The sequence below is a fragment of the Balaenoptera acutorostrata genome, chromosome 11, assembly GCF_949987535.1.
Source record: "Balaenoptera acutorostrata chromosome 11, mBalAcu1.1, whole genome shotgun sequence".
Lineage (NCBI taxonomy): Eukaryota > Metazoa > Chordata > Mammalia > Artiodactyla > Balaenopteridae > Balaenoptera > Balaenoptera acutorostrata.
Window position 1 is genome coordinate 49368714 of NC_080074.1, and position 20829 is coordinate 49389542.

Genomic DNA, 20829 nt, shown 5'->3' on the forward strand with positions numbered 1-20829 from the left:
ATCTTTTTCCATCCCCTCACTTTCAGTCTGTATGTGTCCCTAGGTCTTAAGTGGGTCTCTTGTAGACAGCATATAGAGGGGTCTTGTTTTTGTATCCATTCAGCAAGCCTGTGTCTTTTGGTTGGAGCATTTAATCCATTCACGTTTAAGGTAATTATCGATACGTATGTTCCTATGACCATTTTCTTAATTGTTTTGGGTTTGTTTTTGTAGGTCCTTTTCTTCTGTTTTGTTTCCCACTTAGGGAAGTTCCTTTAGCATTTGTTGTAGAGCTGGTTTGGTGGTGCTGAATTCCCTTAGCTTTTGCTTGTCTGTAAAGCTTTTGATTTCTCCATTGAATCTGAATGAGATCCTTGCTGGGTAGAGTAATCTTGGTTGTAGGTTCTTCCCTTTCATCACTTGAAGTATATCATGCCACTCCCTTCTGGCTTGTAGAGTTTCTGCTGAGAAATCAGCTGTTAACCTTATGGGAGTTCCCTTGTATGTTATTTGTCATCTTTCCCTTGCTGCTTTCAATAATTTTTCTTTGTCTTTAGTTTTTACCAGTTTGATTGCTATGTGTCTCGGCGTGTTTCTCCTTGGGTTTATCCTGTATGGGACTCTGCACTTCCTGGACTTGGGTGGCTATTTCCTCTCCCATGTTAGGGAAGTTTTCGACTATAATCTCTTCAAATATTTTCTTGAGTCCTTTCTCTCTCTCTTCTCCTTCTGTGACCCCTATAACGTGAATGTTGTTGCGTTTAATGTTCTCCCAGAGGTCTCTTAGGCTGTCTTCATTTGTTTTAATTCTTTTTTCTTTATTGTGTTCCGCAGCAGTGAATTCCACCATTCTGTCTTCCAGGTCACTTATCCGTTCTTCAGCTTCAGTTATTCTGCTATTGATTCCTTCTAGTGTAGTTTTCATTTCAGTTATTGTATTGTTCATCTTTTTGTTTGTTCTTTAATTCTTCTAGGTCTTTGTTAAACATTTCTTGCATCTTCTCGATCTTTGCCTCCATTGTTTTTTCTGAGGTCCTGGATCATCTTCACTATCATTATTCTGAATTCTTTTTCTGGAAGGTTGCCTATCTCCACTTCATTTAGTTGTTTTTCTGGGGTTTTATTTTGTTCCTTCATCTGGTACATGCCCTCTGCCTTTTCGTCTTGGCTATCTTTCTGTGAATGTGGTTTTTGTTCCACAGGCTGCAGGATTGTAGTTCTTCTTGCTTCTGCTGTCTGCCCTCTGGTGGATGAGGCTATCTAAGAGGCTTGTGCAAGCTTCCTGATGGGAGGGACTGCCTCGCCTGTAGTCTTTGAATAGAGAGCAGTTTGGGGACAAACTGGTACATCAGTTGGCAAACCAATTTGAGATTTGCATACCAAAGGGAGCAGATGATAGCTTTAACTTCTCAAACCTTCCTCATAGGATCCTCTCAACCTCCTCCTCCCATTTCCAATTCTCCCAAGGGGAGACAGAAAAAATCTCACCACCAGAAATGGGACACGGCAAGCTTGGGACACAGGTTCACATTTCTCTGATATTTTCCATCTCTTAGGTGACTGAAGCAGTGCTACATAGTGATTAAGAACAGAGCAGGCTCTGAATAGACTATCCTGCACCATCCCTTGTTAGTTTGGTTCTCAAACTTTAGCATGTGTGAAGATCCCCCAGAGAGCTTGTTAAGACACAAACTGCCGGTTCTCCCCCCCCCCCACCCCGAGAGTCTCTGACTCAGCACCTAGGGGTGGAGCCTGAGAATGTGCATTTCTAACAAGTTCCCAGGTGACACTGATGATGCTGGTCCTGGGACCACATGCTGAGAATCATGGCCTTATGAGCTTCCCTAGGATGGCATCCACCTGTGTGAAAGGATAATCTTTGTGCCTACCACTTGTGGTTTCAGGGCTAAGTGAATAAATGTAAAATGCTCTGAGCTGTGAGTCATACTACTGTGCAAACACAGCCAATCTGGAGACTTTTGTCCCTGTTTTGTTTGCGTCTGTTTTGTTTTTGTCATGAGCCACTTAGCAGGAACCTCTTCCTCCACTTTCAAGCCCAAGGACACATGACTTTGGAGACTGAGTGTTTAACTTGACTGCAGTCATTGCAATTTTTCAGCTCTTCTGGGACATTATTTGAAATAGGGCTTTGCGTGCTGTGTTCAGCAATTTGTGTATGTGGTAATGGGAACATACCTACGTGAGACCGAAGTTTTGGTGTCAGATCGTTGGCTTCTTTTTAGGGAAGGCAGGAGGGACTCGCCAGCCTTACATCAGCCTTGCCAATGGAGTTGTTATTCCCACTATGTACGAGGTCACAAACTCATGCCTTGAGAAAGCTCCCCCAAGGTTTGACTTAGGTCCAAGGGTAATTGTAAGGACACAAAGAGAAATATGGAAGTCTAGGAAACAACTGATCCATCACCCTGGAGATCGGAGCCTGGTGGGTGGGACCATGAATACAACCAGCCTCATCGACACTGCAGCTCTGCTCCTGGGAAGGGGCCACCCACGCAGCGTCTCCGCTTCTCTCTGGGCATGTCCCGCTGAAACTCTGGGAGTAGAGAGAGTCTGATGGGGTCGTTATGCCAACACTCAGTATGGACTGTCCCTGTAGGGTAGCCCTCGATTTGGGTGTCTTGCTCTGGCTCAATCGTCAAAGCCAGGTAGCAGCCTGGAACTTGCTCCAGGCGCAAATTATGGCAGCGCCATGCTGAAAGAACTGCCAGGGAACTTTCCCCCCAGGGTGGGGTTGGCCCTGGCCTACCTAGTACTTTCAGGGAGATTGAGGCAGCCTGGCGTCATCAGAAGAACACAGATATTGGAATCAGACAGACCTGGGTTTGAACCTTGGTTCTTCCACTTAAATCAATGAATTGTGGATATCACCCACCACACAGAGGTGTTGTAAAGATCAAGTATTATAAAGTGCACAGCATAGTGCCCGGCACAGTCTCTGAACTTAATAAATGATAAGAGTCGGTATTTTATTTTTTAAAAACTGGAAAGACGGAAAAGTGAAAAAAAAAAAAAAGTACTTGGTTTTATCATCCTATCACTTAGCCCCTTATTACTGACAATGTGCAGTTTTCAATTCTTGTAGGGACTCGCCCATTATTTCATTTAAAGCTTTATATGCTTTGGATCTGTTTTCTTCCATGGTATTTTTTTAATGAACAGTCTGTTTTATATGGTTGTAGTTAAATAATTTTGCATTCTGATTTCTTTCACATGATAAAATATTTTTACATTATAAATTCTGTACGTAATTTGAGTGGACATGCTGTAATTTACATAAAATTACTTAGAGTTGGACACCTAACGATGGAGCATTGGTTGAATAAATGGTGCTGCATTTGTGTAATAAAATACTAAGCAGCCATTTAAAAAGATGTAGTCAAAGAATATTTGTTAATATAGAAACATGTTCATGATTATATGGAAAATGAGATGATTTTACCTCAAGATCCACTGCCTCCCAAATCTATCTGGATATTCACTGCCTCAATCTCAGCAGCTTTCAAACTTTAATAGGCCTCAGAATCACCAAGGGAGCCTGTTAAGTGCAGGTTTGGGGCCCTCCCCCTAGAATTTGATTTAGGAGATGGGGCTCAGGGATTGGTGTTTTTCCAAGGATCCAGGTGATTCTGATGTGGGAATGACACTCCCATTTCTACCTGTTGAAGCTGTACTTCATTTTCCAAGCTTCTCCTTCTACTTTCTCCTGAACGCCTAGAGCGTTCTGTTTCCTTGCCTTGTGGATCTTTGTGAAGCCTTCTGAATTGTAAGACTTTACCTGGTCCTACAAGCAAACTCAGCTGGGCACCATGTCATATCCCTGGGCTTTGTGTCAAGCTCTGAGTGGGCTCCTGGATATAGATACTGAAATCCTGGAATCCAGGTTTTGTTTACTTTGCAGTGAAGAGAAAGTGGCCGAGCATTTCAGAACTCTTGAGCACACCTGGTATTAGCAGGACCTTTGAGGAATAAAGGCAGCCTGTCCAACCTTGGCAGAAAAAAATCTTATTTAAATTACCCTCACCTTGGCAATCAAGCTGTGAAAAGTCAATAGTTTGTCCTTTGTGCATTTACTCTGGTCTAAACCAGAGATAACCAGTGTTCGTTGGAGAGGCTGGTTAAAAAACTTTAAGAGGCTTGTCATTCCTGGTGAATATCTCCAGGTTTTCATTCTCAGACTTTGTGCCATGGAGGTTATTCAAGGTAAGTTTCTCATCTTGTGGTTTACTTAGGGGCCATTCAAGTCAAAATTGAGATTGAGTTACCACCCAAGTACTTCTTCACTTAGGTTTTATTGGTTTGATTTCCCTCCTTCCTTAAACCAAATAATATTGGATACCCCTGTCAAGTCAGGTTTTTCTTGTCTTACACTATCCTTTATATTACAGGTCAGCTGTTGCAAATGCAGAGTTAGAAATATAACAACTAGTAAACATTATGTTGAGATGATACTGAATTTTTTCCCTTGTTTGTGAGGGAACTAGGCCAGATTCTGTATAAATCTGTGGTTATTCTAGGTTTAAAAGCATTAATAGCTACAGAAAAGAATTCCCCAGAAGGAAACCTAAAGAGCCAAGATTAATAGAAAAAAAGCTCAGAAAAACCTCTCCCTTGCTTCACGTGAAAATATTAACTTGGTAGATTTGAAGCCCTAGATGACCTGAGAATTGGTACTATTGGTGGATGAAAGGTTCTGGTTGATGAAGCGGTTCTGGCGGGAAATCACTGGATGGATTGTACTTGTCCACATGACTAACTCGGAGTCATTCTTCAGAACTCTGTTTAGAAGTCAGCTCTAAAACCCCTACATCTGTAAAGCTTTATGTGATCCCACTCCTTGGAAAAAGTTCCTCGTTTACTCTACAGCCACAGCAGTACCTTATACACACTCTAAGGTCGTGTATGTCACAGTCTAGTGTAATGATGTTTGCACACTGCTGTTCTGCACTAGACCAGAAACTCACTGGGCGTAGAGAGTGTGACTTATTTGTAGGGTCTAATCACCTGCTTAAATGCCTGGATATAGTGGTACTAAATAAATGGATGTGTAAATGAATGATGTGGGCGTGCTGCACTGAACAGGTGGCACCAATCAGATAGACTGCCTTTTGGGGGTGTTTTCTGACAATTTCTGCAGTTACTAAATATAAAGCATCACCCTGTCTAGACGAATTTCCCTATAATTGTTAGAATAAATTAAGAATAAATGGTGAGGGCTTCCCTGGTGACGCAGTGGTTGAGAATCCACCTGCCAATACAGGGGACACAGGTTCGAGCCCTGGTCCAGGAAGATCCCACATGCCTCAGAGCAACTAAGCCCGTGCACCACAACTACTGAGCCCACGTGCCACAACTGCTGAGGCCTGTGTGCCTAGATCCCGTGCTCTGCAGCGGGAGGGGCCACCGTAGTGAGAGGCCCATGCGCCACAGCTGGGGAAAAGCTGGCGTGCGGCAGCAAAAACCCAACAGAGCCAAAAATAAAATAAATAAAATAAATTTTAAAAAAAAAACCTTTCTAAAAAAACAATAAATGGTGAAAAAGACAAGTCCAGTATCTGCTTCTCCCTGGATTCCTTATGGCAACTGGGTATTCCCCAGCCCATTGGACCCCCAGATTGAAGGAACTACACCCGAAATTCTGCAGAAATCCGCTCAACGTTAGCCCACGAGCTGCTGTTAAACTCCTTTCCTGGGTTCTTGAATTCCACAGAAGGCTTAGCTGTCACAGATATGTGAACTTTGTATCTAGGTGCTAGATATCAAATACTTCCCCAATCTCTAATTTTGAAGTGTTTGTATTAAAAGAGCCAGATGATTTTAGAATCGAAAGAAACCTCTTCATTTTACAGATTGGGACACCAGCCTTCTTGAGAGACAGGCAGTTTTCGTTAGTGGCAGGAGCCCTAGAGTTGAGTCACATAGGCCGGGATTCAGGTCTTGGCTCTGGGGCTCAAATCACAGCCTCTTACTGGCTGTGTGATCATAAGCAGTTTATTTAATATTTTTTGAAGGTCAGTGTTTTCATTTGTAAAGTCCGGTTAAAAATCCATCTCCCTGGGTCAGGACAAGGGATTGCCTCAGGTAACGTGAACCAGAGATGCAATGGTAACATCTGCCCAGAGCAGATGTTCAACAGTCTTGAGTCTCTGCTCTCCCTTGCCCAAATCACACCATTTATGGCAGAGTCAGGACTTAGAAGTTTCCCTTGAGGCATTGTTAGGATGGCTTGTGCTTCCCGGCTTACGTGGCAGGACTCATGCCCATCAAGGACACTCGTTGCTGAGAGGCTGTGTTACATGAGCATTCGAATATGACAAGACTCAGGATTTACTGTAAAAACAATTTCCCTTCTGAGTTACATATGTTCTTGCTGTTGCTTTCTTCACGTTCCTTGCACTGAGAGTTACGGCACCCTCCCTATCAACTATCAGTAATAATTTTGTGTAACTGTGTGAATGAGCAAGATCGCTTCTATAAAGCACCAGAAACTCAGAGCAAGCTATGTAAACATTTTGGAAAAATAAGATCTACATAGCCTAATAAGTCTTCGATTTTAAAAAGTCACATTCTAGAATAAGAACTTAAATATTTGTGCTAAATTGAAAGGGTTTTGGAAACTAAAAGTGTTTTAAGCAAGGCAGCGTTAGTCACATGAACTGAGGTGGTTGTGAAACATCCATCAGGTGGGAGAAGCAGCATCGTTTGTTCACGGTTCTCATTCTCCCAGAGTTCATTCGTCATTTCAAAAGACAACTCATTTTTCTATACTCTTCTTCCCCGTAAAGGCAGAAACCTGTGGGTTCTTACTGTGGGACGCTTTCCAAAGGAACACAGAATCGGGATTCCAGAATTCAAATACGTGGCAAATATGCATGGAGATGAGGTATGTGTATGGCTTGAATATCTGACATGTCACCAGAGAAGCTTCCCCTCGGGTCTCTTGTGCTCTGTCTAAATGCAAAGGAAGCAGCAGACACTGTAGCAAAGAATCTGGAAAGGTCTTCCGGTGAGGCCTTCTGCGAGGATTGAAGGAACCAGGTTCCAAAAACCAGCACAGCCATCTGGTTGTTTGCCCAGTGCCCTGTGCAGGTAACTGGAACGTTTTTTGTTTGGGGTGTGGAAGAACAACAGTGCCCCAGCTCTGGACTGCCAGCAAGTCCCCGAACTCCTGCCTGTGTTGGTTTTCCCCGTCTCCTGCTCAGCATCGAGGTGACCCAGCAGAGGAGCAATATTCTATTTGAACTAAAACAATCAGATCCCAACTAGCTATCCAAACTCCTAGGAGCTGGCTTTTTGAATGCTTTTGTCACTTTCTCTTAATCTAACACTTGGCGTTTTCAACGCTTAAGTTTAGAGCAGCGGTCCCCAACCTTTCTGGCACCAGGGACCGGTTTCATGGAAGACAATTATTCCACAGACCGGGAGGAGGCGGGGAATGGTTTCGAGATGATTCAAGCACATTACATTTATTGTGCACTTTATTTCTATTATTATTACATTGTTGTATATAATGAAATAATTACACAGCTCGCCATAATGCTGACAGGAGGTGGAGCTCAGGCGGTAATGCAAGCGATGGGAAGCAGCTGTAAATACAGATGAAGCTTTGCTCGCGTGCCCGCCGCTCACCTCCTGCTGTGCGGCCCGGTTCGTAACAGCTTGCGGACCGGTGCCAGTCCTCGGCCCAGGGTTGGGGGACCCCTGGTTTAGACCGTCAAGCTTAGGGCTCTGTCATCCCCATCATTCAGCAAACCCTTAAATTCCATCATGATGTCTCGCCTCTTTTCCAGCTTATCGGGGATCCACTCTCTTTATTTTGCTTTGTTTTGTTTTATGTTATTTATTTTACATTTTGCAAAATACCCTTTACCACGCCTGCCTGCCCAGCCATTCTTGCCAGGTATTTGAAGGTGCTCCTCTCCATTTCTCACCTTCCTTCCTCAGAGTATTTTGAGAATATGACAACTGCAGGATCTTCTGTTCCCCAGAACCCCACACAACTGGGCAATCCAGTGGGAGGGAAAGATAGTGCCCAGTCTTGACAGTAAAGAAAATTGACGTAGGAATATCAAACGCACTTAACTTTAAGGAATGTCAAAGAACAGGAATATTCCTATAAGTATAACCTGCTGACTTGTTATGACACTTCCAGGTCTGCAGTAGTGTGGGTGGCACACGCTGCTCGAATGCTGGGCTTCCTGTCCTGGCTTAACCCTCCCCAACCCCGGGGCGCCACCCCACGTGACACACACACATTCTGCCCTTCCCAGGCACGCTGCTCAACCCGTCCTGGTCCTGCCGAGCCAGGGGACTTCTTGTCACTGGAGCTCAGATGCAAACACTTGCCTTTGAGAGAGTGGTTGGTCTTTGAACCTGATTTGGGGGTGGTTGGAAGTTACTTTTTTAAGCATAATGGGCTTTGCTGGAAAAGGCTTGATATTGCTGGGAGTCTGACCAAAGTTGTTTTTAACAAAACAACTATTCATGACAGACAGCAGCCCAGACTTCCTTTCTCTTTTGCTATCTAGTCAATTGATCGAGGTCCTGTGGGATCCATTTTTAATAAGAGACATTGACTCCAGTAGCTTATTTATTGAATTCCTGGCATTTCAGAGGTTGCAGCCTGATGCTCAGAAGTTAATCCTCTCAGTTGAAACTTCCAAAGAAAAGCAAGAGTCCTTCCTCTCACTCACCCCTGAATTCACTTGTACTTTCCCAAATTTCTGACATCTTGCCCTCCAGGTAGTTAATGTATCCCATCAAATCAGGGCTCTCTCTTTCACTGTTGTTCTTTGAGGAATGCTAAGGACTGAGATGACTCAGAGGGAAAAGTCCCAGTGTGTTTCGTGTGTGGGAACCTGAAGTCCTGCTATCCCCTGTGTGTCCCAGCTGGTAGCAGTGTCTGGCGGCTCTGGGGGCCATTGAGAAACTTATTATCCTGAATTTAGATCTTGTATGTTCTGTCCTCCTGGAGCCACTAGGAGCTGGGGAAAGTGATGGAGTAACCCAGGAGCAAAAGGGTCACTTGGATTAGAAGGTTTAATCACCTTACTCATCCTTCTTCTCTTAGACCTTTTGGAATTGAAAGAGCATTTTCAAGAACCCACTCTTAAAAAGCAACATAGATAATATTTGGGGGCAGTAATTCTTAACCTTCTTTAGTTGGATTCCTTGCTATTCTGGCACAAACTTTGAATGCTGATCTCAGGGTCCATGGATCTTCTAGGAGTTTGTGGATCTCACGTGGAGAAGCCCAGCAGGGGTCATATGTGTACCGAGCAGTGTGGTGGACAGAATTGACCACGGTATTTTTTAAATGTTTCCTCTTTTCCCTGGACCCCACCTCAGTGTGTGCGTGTGCGTGTGTGTTGCCCACACTTAACCCCATGGCCAGGCAACAGTGAGCGTCAGCACCATCAGGAAGACCCAGTCATGTTGAGCACACACACCGTTTTCCCCCGAGAATCTTCACCTACTTCGTGATGCCTTCTTTTAGAATCGGGTCTTTATTAAATTAAAAATAACCTGTTATTATTACAAAATCAACATACGTACATCTTAGAAGAAAGAAAACATTGTATACTGACCTTATACAAATTAGGACTGTCGATTCCTTATCATTTATCCTTCCAGATATTTTTGTGTGTGCAGTTTCACCAAATGAGCAATGCTAATTTGCTCTTTGAAACATTTTTCAGTTAATACAAGCTACCCTTTCATGTCAGTAAATGTTTATCCTATCTTTACCTTATATCCCATGTTCTAGTTTCTCCAGTTGTCCTCAAAATGTCCCCCAAAGTGTCCATTCAGAATTCTGTCCAAGATTATGCATCATATGTGGTTGACATATCCCTTGAATCTCTTTTCATCTAGCACGTAAAGAATCTTTTCATGACGCTAGACTTAAGCGAGAATGTTGATCCATTGTGTGTCCTGCAGAACGTCCCACATTTTGGATTGTTTCCTTCCTTATAATATCATCGATTTTGTGCCTCTCATCCCCCTATTTACTTCAAACTGGAAGTTAAATCTAAAGGTCTGTGGGATTCAGGTGAAACATTTTTGGCTACTGTGTATCTTCGGAATCGTGAGTTCAGGCTAATTAGCCTGGCTACATCCACAATGCATGAAGCACGCTGAGGGGAGCAAAATCTACTTAAAACGGCCCATTTTCAGGTGAGAATTGTTACAAAAGAGTGAAGTCAAACCTCCTCTGGTTTTGTACGATATTCCTCTTGTTCTCAGTCACCTTGTCATGAGCTCATGTCCTCACGATGCTGCATCGATCAGGCTGGCAAGTTCCCCTCCATACAGCACTCTTCGACAAGAAAAGAGTAACAGTAGCCAACATTTACTGCGCATGGACTACGCTAAGTGCTTTGTATGCGGCCTTTCTTTTGCTCACTTCTGCAGAAGGCATGTTTGTTAGTGCGTTGACCAGGAAGGGAATGCAGGTTTCTTTCTGTTGGTCCTCTGGGCCTGCATCAGAGCCTGAGCAGTGAGCCTTTCCCAGCTACGGCTCTGCCTCCTTGACCCCCTCCACTGCCTTTGGAACGCTCTTTTTTTAGTGTTTTCCTTTTTACATATAGACCTATGATCTATCTCAAATTAATTTTTGTTTGGATGGATTCCCAGTTGTTCCAGCCCCGTTTGATTAGAAGATTTGGGCTCATTCACCGTGTGAAAGCGTAGCAAACTCTTAGAGTAAGACTGGAGTGAGCATCTCCATGTCACTTTTCTCTGTCCCTGTCTCATGCCTACTGCCCGCCTCCCCTCCCTGATTGCCGGGGAGTCACACAGGCGAGCCGACGGAAAGAGCACCTGCCACCCTTGATAAACCTTTGTCACCTGCTGTTCATGCTTTTTCAGAGTGAGGGAGACATTTCTGAGCTTCTAACTTTTCTCATTTTAGTAAGACTAGCAGGTGTTTTCCTGGTTTATCCAGGTTCTTGTCTGTACACACATCAGCGTGTGGAATTGTAGAAGCCCCAGTCCCAGATGTCATTCACACAGGCTCCTAATCGGCAGTGTGCGCACACCTGACGTCCAGTCCTTGTTATTCATTGGGAGGGATGAGACCAGAGGTCCCTGGGCGGGGCTTTCTGCCATTCTCCTGCTCCACAAACATTCACATCGTTTGGGAGTGGGGTCTTTGTCCCCCTCACCCTCCCCTGACACCTCATTCTGCTACTGGCTGGCTTTGTAGTAAACTATTACCTATAATCTAAAATCAGAGCTTTAATGAATGCTGGGACCATCATACTGGAAATGGAAACATCTAGTACCCTCAGCCTAAATGTGGGTGCAGGAGAGAAGCCTGGAAAATCACTCCTTGCTCCTTCCTTGAGCCCTCCCTGTTCTATGTTTTGTGCCTATCTGCCATCCCATGTTTTAAAATTTTTGCAGGAAAGAAAATCTTATACCTGGGCAATCTCTAGATTGTTAAGACATCTCTAATCCCTGTCTAATGGAAATATCCAAGTGAGGCATGACTATGTGTTTAAAAAGTTGGGTGCCTGGAATTTTAAGCTAATCCAGGAGCAGGCAAAGTGCAGGTGAGAGGTTGGGTCCACAGGTTCCCTTGACTGCAGGGCCCATGGTCTTTAAGTATGGGGGGAGGTATTCAGTCTATGTCTGTTAAGCATAACTGAATTGCCAATTCTGATTCTTTTTATTTTCTAGAGTTTTTTTTTTAAGCTTCTGTTTCTTAAACATCAATGAATTATTTTTCCTATGATGGTTTATTTGGGTATAAAGTTCTGAAATACCCACATCACACTTAGAATTTCACATTTGGTGGCATTAGTTTATAGTTTATTGGATTCCAGACACATAGTGGAAAGGAAAAACATTGCAAAAATATGGATAATAGTGATCATAGTTTTCAACCTAAAAATAAAGGCTAAATGGTTTTTTGCACACCTTCTAGGTATAAGAGACATTTAGACAGTAGTTTGTATGTCTAACTGTCTATATTTAGAGGGTATTTTAATGTTCTACATGAACAACAGGACATAATATCCAAAATTGTGCCTATCCTGGAAAATCTTGGGCTGTGTAGTCAACATGCAATAGAGGTTCCAAACTTACTAAAACAAGACAAAACAAAGCTTGCCACTTCTCCAGCCCTTTTTTCCACCTCTATCCCAGATGATGACAAAATGTGCTCAGTTACACAGCATGGCTTTGGATAATTATTTCCTTTTGCATTTAGACCAAACTAATCCTTATTCCAGGCGAAGTGTCTAATTCCTTTTAAGCATGTATTAAATTCCTCATATAATTATCCTCTTTCTCTCCATCTCCTTTTGGTGAGGGTGGGCCGGGGAGCCAGGGTGTCGAGTCCTTGGCATGATCAGAATTGCTGGCCCCCAGCCCTGTGAAGTGTGTTCAGTATTGAATGTCCTTTCAATGAACTAACTTGATCATTTGTATCTCCCCTCTCACTGAGAACCTTAAGTCCTCATGTTTTCAGAAAGTTCCTCCTCAGAATAGTCATGACTTTGTAATGGATTTGGCAACTGTAACCAACAATCATTTATTGAGCACGTGATATACCAGGAGCTGGGCGAGATACCAGGGCTACACAGGAAGCTGGTTAGGATCCCTGCCGTCAGACCTTGGATGGTGGAGTTGCGGGGGGGTAGGGGGGTCAGTCAGGGTCGGTCAGGCCATTGTAATATGTGTGAGCCCTATCAGGAGAGCACAGGTGAGGAGAGTTAAAGGACCACCTAGGCAGGTCATGGAACCCGGACTTGGGGAGGCCACGGAAAAGTGTGCTAGATAATGTAATATTTAGGCTAATACTTGAAGATGAAGGATTTAGCTAGGCAATCAGACAAATGAATTAAGTCTGTACCACACCATGTGGAGCCCCAGAACTGACAGGCTTATTTTCACCCAGAAGCTGCATTACAGTGTAGCATTTCAAGAACGGACTCCACCATTAGGAGAGCTGAAGTGTTGGCACTACCCTCTAATTCACTCTCGCACAATACACTACCCAGTTGTGGACTGTTGCTTCAAAATTTTTTTCCAATTGTTCTTAGAAGTGCTAGAACACTCGTTTTTATCTATCTAACAAATTCCCACTTGAATGAATTGAAGAAAAACTGATAGAGAATTTATTTTCTGCTTTCTGGGTTCTTGCCATCTTTTTTTTTTTTTTTAATTTATTTTATTTATTTATTTTTGGCTGCATTGGGTCTTCATTGCTGCACGTGGTCTTTCTCTAGTTGCGGCAAGCAGGGGCTACTCTTCACTACGGCGCGCAGGCTTCTCATTGCGGTGGCTTCTCTTGTTGCGGAGCACAGGCTCTAGGCGCGCGGGCTTCAGTAGTTGTGGCACGCGGGCTCAGTTGCTTCACGGCATGTGGGATCTTCCCGGACCAGGCCTCGAACCCGTGTCCCCTGCATTGGCAGGCAGATTCTCAACCACTGCACCACCAGGGAAGCCCCATCTTTTTTTTTTTTTTTAACTTTTTATTTTATACTGGAGTATAGTTGATTAACAATATTGTGTTAGTTTTAGGTATGCAGCAAAATGATTCATATACATATACATGTATCTATTCTTCAAATTCTTTTCCCATTTAGGTTGTTACATAATATTGAGCAGCATTCCCTGTGCTGTACAGTAGGTCCTTGTTGGTTACCTATTTTAAATGTAGACATGTGTACATGTCAATCCCAAACTCCCTGACTGTCCCTTCCCCCCCCCCACCCTCCCCCCAGTAACCATAAGTTCCTTCTCTAAGTCTGTGAGTCTGTTTCTGTTTTGTAATAAGTTCATTTGTATCATTTTTTTTTAGATTCTGCATATAAGCGATACTATACAATATTTCTCTTTCTGACTTACTTCACTCAGTATGACGATCTCTAGGTCCATCTTGGGTTCCTGCCATCTTAATGACCAGATGAATTATCAGAGAAAGACTCTAGAAGCTGATGTGCTCACCCAGACTTTCAAGCTCTTCATTAGGGATTCTTTCATTAAGTCCACACTCTCACAAAAGGAGCTAAATGAAAGGCTGGTTAAGCTAACGGAAACAGTTTTGACCACATTCTTTTTTAAAATTTTAGTCTCTCTAAGGTTTCATATTCAAAGACTTAATTTTAAATGAAGGGAGGTCTATACATAAAACATGAATGAGTGTTTGAGACATTTATATTAAGGTTGAGAAGAATTAACTTGAATAATATGTGGCATAAATTTGCTGTTACAGAGACAGGAAAACGTGGTCCAAGAAAACAAGAGGACTTTGTTTAACTCCCTCTGAAATTTCATCTGTTTACCTCACCATTTTTTTAATTATCTGACTCTTAATTGGTTCTTTATCATACTTCCAAGATTTTTCTTTCATCCTCTGCAGTTACGAACTTGTGGTTTGTTTTGGAATATGGAGACAAACAGAAAATACCTCGGTCACACATTCGTTACCTTGAAAGAATCATGATTTTATCGTTTTTGTAAAAATAACATAGGTTTTCTTTAATTTAAAAAGCAATACTAGAAAAATAAGAGGAAATAAAAACTTCGGAATACTATCGCTCAGAAATCACCATCATTAGTATTTGCCAGATGCTATTCTAGACATCTATGTATTTCTACAGCAATAGAATGAGAGGAATCAAAAGGATATAAAATGAAATGTGTGTCATATTATACGTGTTATCTTTAAATAAGAAGTATGAGGTTTAACTTTACTTGAATTTAACAGAATAGAACTGAAGTGAAATGAAAATAATTGGTGAACTTGGTATTTTCTCAAAATAAGAAATTATCGGAAGATTCTTCTACAGTCAAAAAATTAGGAAAAACTGAAATTATAATGATTTGAAATATATATATCTTTAAACTTTGGATAATATCCTATGACCCATTGCTGGGAAAAGTGAAGGAATTAGCACTTTGAAAAGTCTTCTGTCCTCTCCTTTCCTCTCTCCCGGCACCCACCCTTGCCGTTAGCTATAAACCTTAACTTTTACCTTCTATCCTATACCCACACCACCACAGTTGCTTAATTTAGTTCTATAGCTTAATCACAGCTTCTTACTCTTTGTTTTCATTTTCTTGTGGGTGGATGAATTTAACTGCCAACTCCTGTCTTGAGTTTAGGCGTGCATGACAATGTAGGATTCAGATAGTTAAGAGGAAATTCACATTTAGAACCATGTGGGGATTCCAATACATCTCACTTGGTACTTGACCTGGGACTCAGAGGGGCCTCAGGTTTTTCCTGGTACGTCCCTCTAATGGAACCATCCTACAGTCTCCAACCAGCATTTAGAAATCTCGCTTCCTTCTCTCTTTCCTTGACCTTTTCTCTTCCCCAACCCTTGGCCAGAAAAGCCCCTTCAACCAACCACACTGCCCACCTTTAAAGCCACCTTTCACAGCTTAAAATTGCCAGCCCCTCCTCCACTGGTTTCAGGGAAGCCAGTAAGGAGTGTCCAAATGTGCGTGATCTTCCAAAACACCGAATTGGAAACCCAGTGTGTGACTCACTTGACTTTTTTGGTTATTAAGGACCTTTTGTAAGGTTTGTAAGGACCTTTTTCAAGTGACAATTTTGACTGTAAAAACAAAAATCACAGTGGTGGAAGAAGATAGACATGAGTAGGAAAAAAATTGCAGTCAGAATGGAATTTACTTCCACTCTGAATTTTATGGCTACCTATAAATATGTAATTTACATATTTAAAATTTTCTTAGTTCCATTTTAATTATTCTGTGTTCATTAGGATAATAAATTCATAAAATGTGATCTCTTTACTTGCCAGCGAGGGGCATAAAATATGGAATTGCTCATCCTTTGTCCCAACAATGAATTGCTACAGAGCAGTCATAAATGAAAATTCTTTTCCTGCCCACGGCCTTCATTAATGCACCAGAAGCACTGTCCTTATTTAACCACCTGCTGCCCTGATTTCCCATATACTAACTCCTCTACAACATCTGATCGCATGTAAGAGGTAAATATTCCTTACTTAGAAGCAGAATCTTTGAACTCAGGATTACAGGGGAAAAGTAATATAGCCTAATCAAATCTTTCTAGAATAAGGTTGAATACGTGAATTCCTTTAAAAAAAAAAAAAAAGGAAATCTCTCCCTTGGGGATTATAAAGCAAGCTCTTTCACAGGCCTTCAGTTTCCCCGTCATTGTTGGTACATAAGGTAATTTTAGGTGAATGTGACCATGTTTGTTTTCATAGTCATGCTTTTATTTTACTATACAATTAGAAACATATCTAGCAACATGGTAATTATACAAAGTTTCTTATTTTTAATGTAAGTAAAAAGTGAGCCAATTTAAAGAAAATGCAAACTAAATAATAGTATAGATAATATGCAGATATGGCAAAACATTGTGAGGATGTTGTGCCAATGAAACATGAGGATGTGGAAATCAGAAATACAGAGGTACGGCAAAAATTGCACAAATGTGCAAGAGGGGAATTTGGAGATAAAAGAACTTGGAAACAGGGGAATATGAAAATCAGACCTATTTAAATTAATCTACTTAAATTATGCATATTACAAATTCAGATTTTTCTCTATTAAAATCTACATGTCTACTGCAGTGGTTCTCCACGTATCATCCACCGAGACACGCACCACGGCTCTCCCATGTGCCAGGCATGCCTGTGGAGATGCACAACTCCCTGCCTGATCTCTAGCTCCCCCTCTCGCCACCACTCCAGGAAGTATTTGGAAGACAGACAAACTGGAAATAGGATAATAAGAATAACCTTTACTCCACTCTAATTCATTTTTAGTAAATTATTTACAGATAGGTACTTCTTTTTAAATTAACTTAAACCCAAAAAACAAAAACCTTTTACTCACAAAGGTTTTGCAGCACACCAGTGATGGATTGCCACATGCCAGAGTATCAGTATACCTGAGAAACGGTGGTCTGACATGTGGTTTTGGTCTCACATATCATGTGTAGTGTTTCTTGTTGGGGAATTTGTTCTTTGGGGACTGTTTTCCTTGTTTTCCTCTCACCTAACAATATCCTCTTCTCTCTTTAACACCTATAGACTGTAGGGCGGGAACTGCTGCTGCATTTAATTGAATATCTCGTAACCAGCGATGGAAGAGACCCTGAAATCACAAATCTAATTAATAGTACCCGGATACACATCATGCCTTCAATGAACCCAGACGGATTCGAAGCTGTTGTAAAGCCCGACTGTTTTTACAGTAAGGGAAGGTAAGCACAGGCTAGTCTATCTTTATTTAAAACACAACAAAACCATAAAAAGGCCCCCATCAGATCAGACCCCTTCGCCCTGTAAAGAGAAGTTAGTGAACCATCTCATAACCTGTGTCGTGTCACTGCTGTGCTGGAAACTTTTCAGGGCTGCCCATTGCTTTGACCTTGAGAAGTAAAATCCTGAGCAAGGCTGCTTTACCCCTGCACCTGCCTCACTGCCCCGGCTTCATCGCCTCTTCCCCCGCACTCACCCTGCTGCAGCCGCTCAGACCTCCCTTCATCTCCTGCAACCACCAGCTGCCTTCTCACCCCTGGCATTTCCCACCCCTCCCCCCGTACCCTGCTTCAACAGCATTTCCTCAAAGCCTCCTTCCCTAACCTATCAGATATTAGATCCCCAATTATTCTCACATCACCTGGCACTTTACCCTCATAGCACAATCTTTAATGTCTCATTTCTTGTTTAATGTCTACCTGAGGGCAGGAATGCTGCCTGTTGTCTTCATCCCTGTTAAATCCCAGGGCCTAGGGTAGTACCTGGACCCTCAATAAACAGGTTGATTTATTAAGCCAGCACACGAACTAATCACAAAGAAGAGTGAGTCTTGTAGTATTTCTGATTTAAAGTTTATTGTGTTTCAAGCAGCCTCAGGAAGTTTGGAACTTCTCAAATGTCTGATAAACATTGATATCTGTGCAATTAAAAATTTGTTTTTACCAAAGATTAATAAATCACCACTTGATTCCCTTCCACATTTAAGTTTTTTAGCATATTTAAACATGGCCAGTCCACTTTTCAGAAATACATTTGTATAAAATAGCACATTCCTGTTGTTTCTGTTACCAATTGCTATGGAACAAACTGCCCCCAAATTGAGGGACTTAAAACAACCACCTCTTTATTTACTCTCCACTATGTAAGTTAGGCATTTGGGCAGGGCAGAGCAGGGATGGCTAATCTCTATGCCATGATGTCAGGGGCCTCAGCTGGGGTCTGGCTGGGACCGTATCTCTAGAGTCTCAGTGCTGGCTGTCACCTGGGTTCCTCATTCTTGCACATGGACCCTTGATGTGGACAGCATTGGGGTCTCAGAGCTCCAAGTGGGAGTGTCAAGAGCAAAAGCCCCGAAATGCAAACACTTATCAGACCTCCACTTACATCCGAATCACTACTGTCCCACTGGCAAGAACAGGTCTCACGGGAGGGGACAACATATTGTGTGAATGCCAGCTGTGATTCATTGGAGGCTGCCCAGGCAACCATCTACCACCTCTGTATTCATATTTGGAAAAACACCTGGAGCCCAAAGCAAAGGTCTACACACTGCACGAATCTGCTCCCTCAGACAGCAATAGTAAACCCTAAAAAATTCTTTCTTTTAAAGGGAAAATAGTAACTTCTATGACCTGAATAGAAATTTCCCCGATGCTTTTGAATTTAATAATGTACCAAGGCAGCCTGAAACTGTGGCAGTCATGAAGTGGCTGAATACAGAGACATTTGTCCTTTCTGCAAACCTCCACGGTGGTGCCCTGGTGGCCAGTTACCCATTTGATAATGGTGTTCCAGGTAAGCAAACTTGGGCCCAGCTCTTGCTTTCTAAGTCCAGAGTGAAACTGCAAACTCTCTGCCTCTGAATGGGGATACACTCTTCCTCTCCTCACTTAACTTCTCTGGCAGGGATAGAAAGAGCCCCATTCTCTTGACCCTCAGCTATCCTTCCTACAATTTATAAATGGTAGATGGGCAAAGTGGCTGAACTGATAACAACACGGGATTACTTGACATTCATCAGTGAAACGGTAAAATTGGGATTTAAATTAGCCCACAAGAGGCAACACAGCTAAATAAATAAATAAATAAAACGAATCATGTAAGTAATAATTCCTGATTCCTCTTAAAACTGTGGGATAAGGTATGTACCAAGGACTTAAAGTATTCGAGTGGCTTCATTTAACCCCTACAGTACCTAAGGAAAGTTTACTGACCTCCAGAAATCAGCAAGAGTGACTAAGAGGGTATTTAACTTTTAAGCTGACTGAGAAGGAGTTTAGACATGTACATGGTTATTTTGTGTGATATTGCCTTCTGTATGTCCATTAAAAACTAGGAAGAGGACTAAAGGGAGTATTCGTGGAAGTGGGTACAGGATCTCACTAGGAAATTAGAGCCTTTGTGTGTGATGTGATGATGCATGTGCTAATATGGTGTGTGCTTCCTCCGACTATAACTTCAACTAAAAGGTCTTGGTCTGTCTTTCACGTACAGCCACTGGGACATTATACTCTCGGAGCTTAACCCCTGATGATGATGTTTTTCAATATCTTGCACGTACCTATGCTTCAAGAAATCCTGACATGAGGAAAAGAAATCCATGTAGAACTAAAATAGAGTTTCCTGGTGGAATTGTAAATGGATACTTTTGGTATCCACTCAAAGGTGAGTTTCTCTTCGTTCTGCTATTCTCCTTACTGCCTTCACCCAGAGGTGCCAGCTGGCCTTCACCCCAGCAGTTGCCAAAAGTTAGGCACAGTGCAGTCCCTTCAGTCGTGTCTCTGTCAGCTAATATCACAGAGCAGTGAGGGGAACTGATCATTTGAGAGATGCTCAGGCATGCTCCCCACTGCCAAAGCCTCCTGAGTTCAGACACTGGTTCAGCATTTACCTTGGAGCTGGGAACTGTGCCAAGAAAGATGAATAGGACACAGATATTAAGCCCAAGTTTAAGAGAGAAGAGCAGCATACAAATAAATAATTGTGATGGCATGTAATGTGAATAAAAGTAGAGATTTAGGGCTTCCCTTGGTGGCGCAGTGGTTAAGAATCCGCCTGCCAATGCAGGGGACACGGGTTTGAGCCCTGGTCCGGGAAGATCTCACATCTTAGTTGCACAGAGCAACTAAGCCTGTGCACCACAACTACTCAGCCTGCACTCTAGAGCCCGCAATCCACAACTACTGAGCCCACGTGCCTAGAGCCCATGCTCTGCAACAAGGAGAGCCACTGTAATGAGAAGCCCGCCACCGCATCGAAGAGTAGCCCCTGCTCACTGCAACTAGAGAAAGCCCGCGTGCAGCAAGGAAGACCCCACGCAGCCAAAAAATAAAATAAAAATTTTTTAAAAGTATAGATTTAGAAAAGGTACAGTGTACCACAGAGGTGTAAAGCCAAAATACATCAGGGAGTAGTGAAGGCCTTAGAGAAATGTAATGCTTATGTCTCATCCAGTGGGGACAGCTGCTACTTAGAACAAGGCAATTATTGCCATGCAGCAGTGGGGGGCAGTATTGCCAGATCTTCCAGTTTGTGAAGCAAGCTGGATATTTCCATGACGTCTCCTGATTTTAAAACCACTTTGCAGGCTAAGCAAAAGAGCCCTCTAGTTTTTCTCCCTTGGAACAGGATGGCCAGGTGAGGGAGGGAGTGAGGAGCTGGCCATGTAGGGAACATGGTGGAGGGGTGTTCTTGTCCGAAGGAATAATATAAGCAGAAGCCCAGGGGTGTCAGAGTCCTAGTCTGGAAATTGACAGAGAATAGGAGGGACCTAGGACAGCAGGGTGAGAGGGGAGACAGTGGGCTGGAACCAGGTTTCCACTGCCTCAGTGGAAAG

General features: G+C 42.7%; 1 protein-coding gene across 2 annotated transcripts in view; it reads left to right on the forward strand.

Moving 5' to 3' along the window:
- Positions 1-20829, forward strand: part of CPM (carboxypeptidase M) — a 90879-nt gene that overhangs the window by 37353 nt on the left and 32697 nt on the right. The window contains exons 3-6 of one of the 2 annotated variants that reach the window (XM_007195044.3): positions 6783-6880; positions 17043-17215; positions 18604-18788; positions 19488-19658. In XM_007195044.3, coding sequence (XP_007195106.2) covers positions 6783-6880; positions 17043-17215; positions 18604-18788; positions 19488-19658 — 627 coding nt within the window. The remainder of the gene's footprint in view (positions 1-6782; positions 6881-17042; positions 17216-18603; positions 18789-19487; positions 19659-20829) is intronic. The other variant, XM_057556241.1, reaches the window with a different exon arrangement.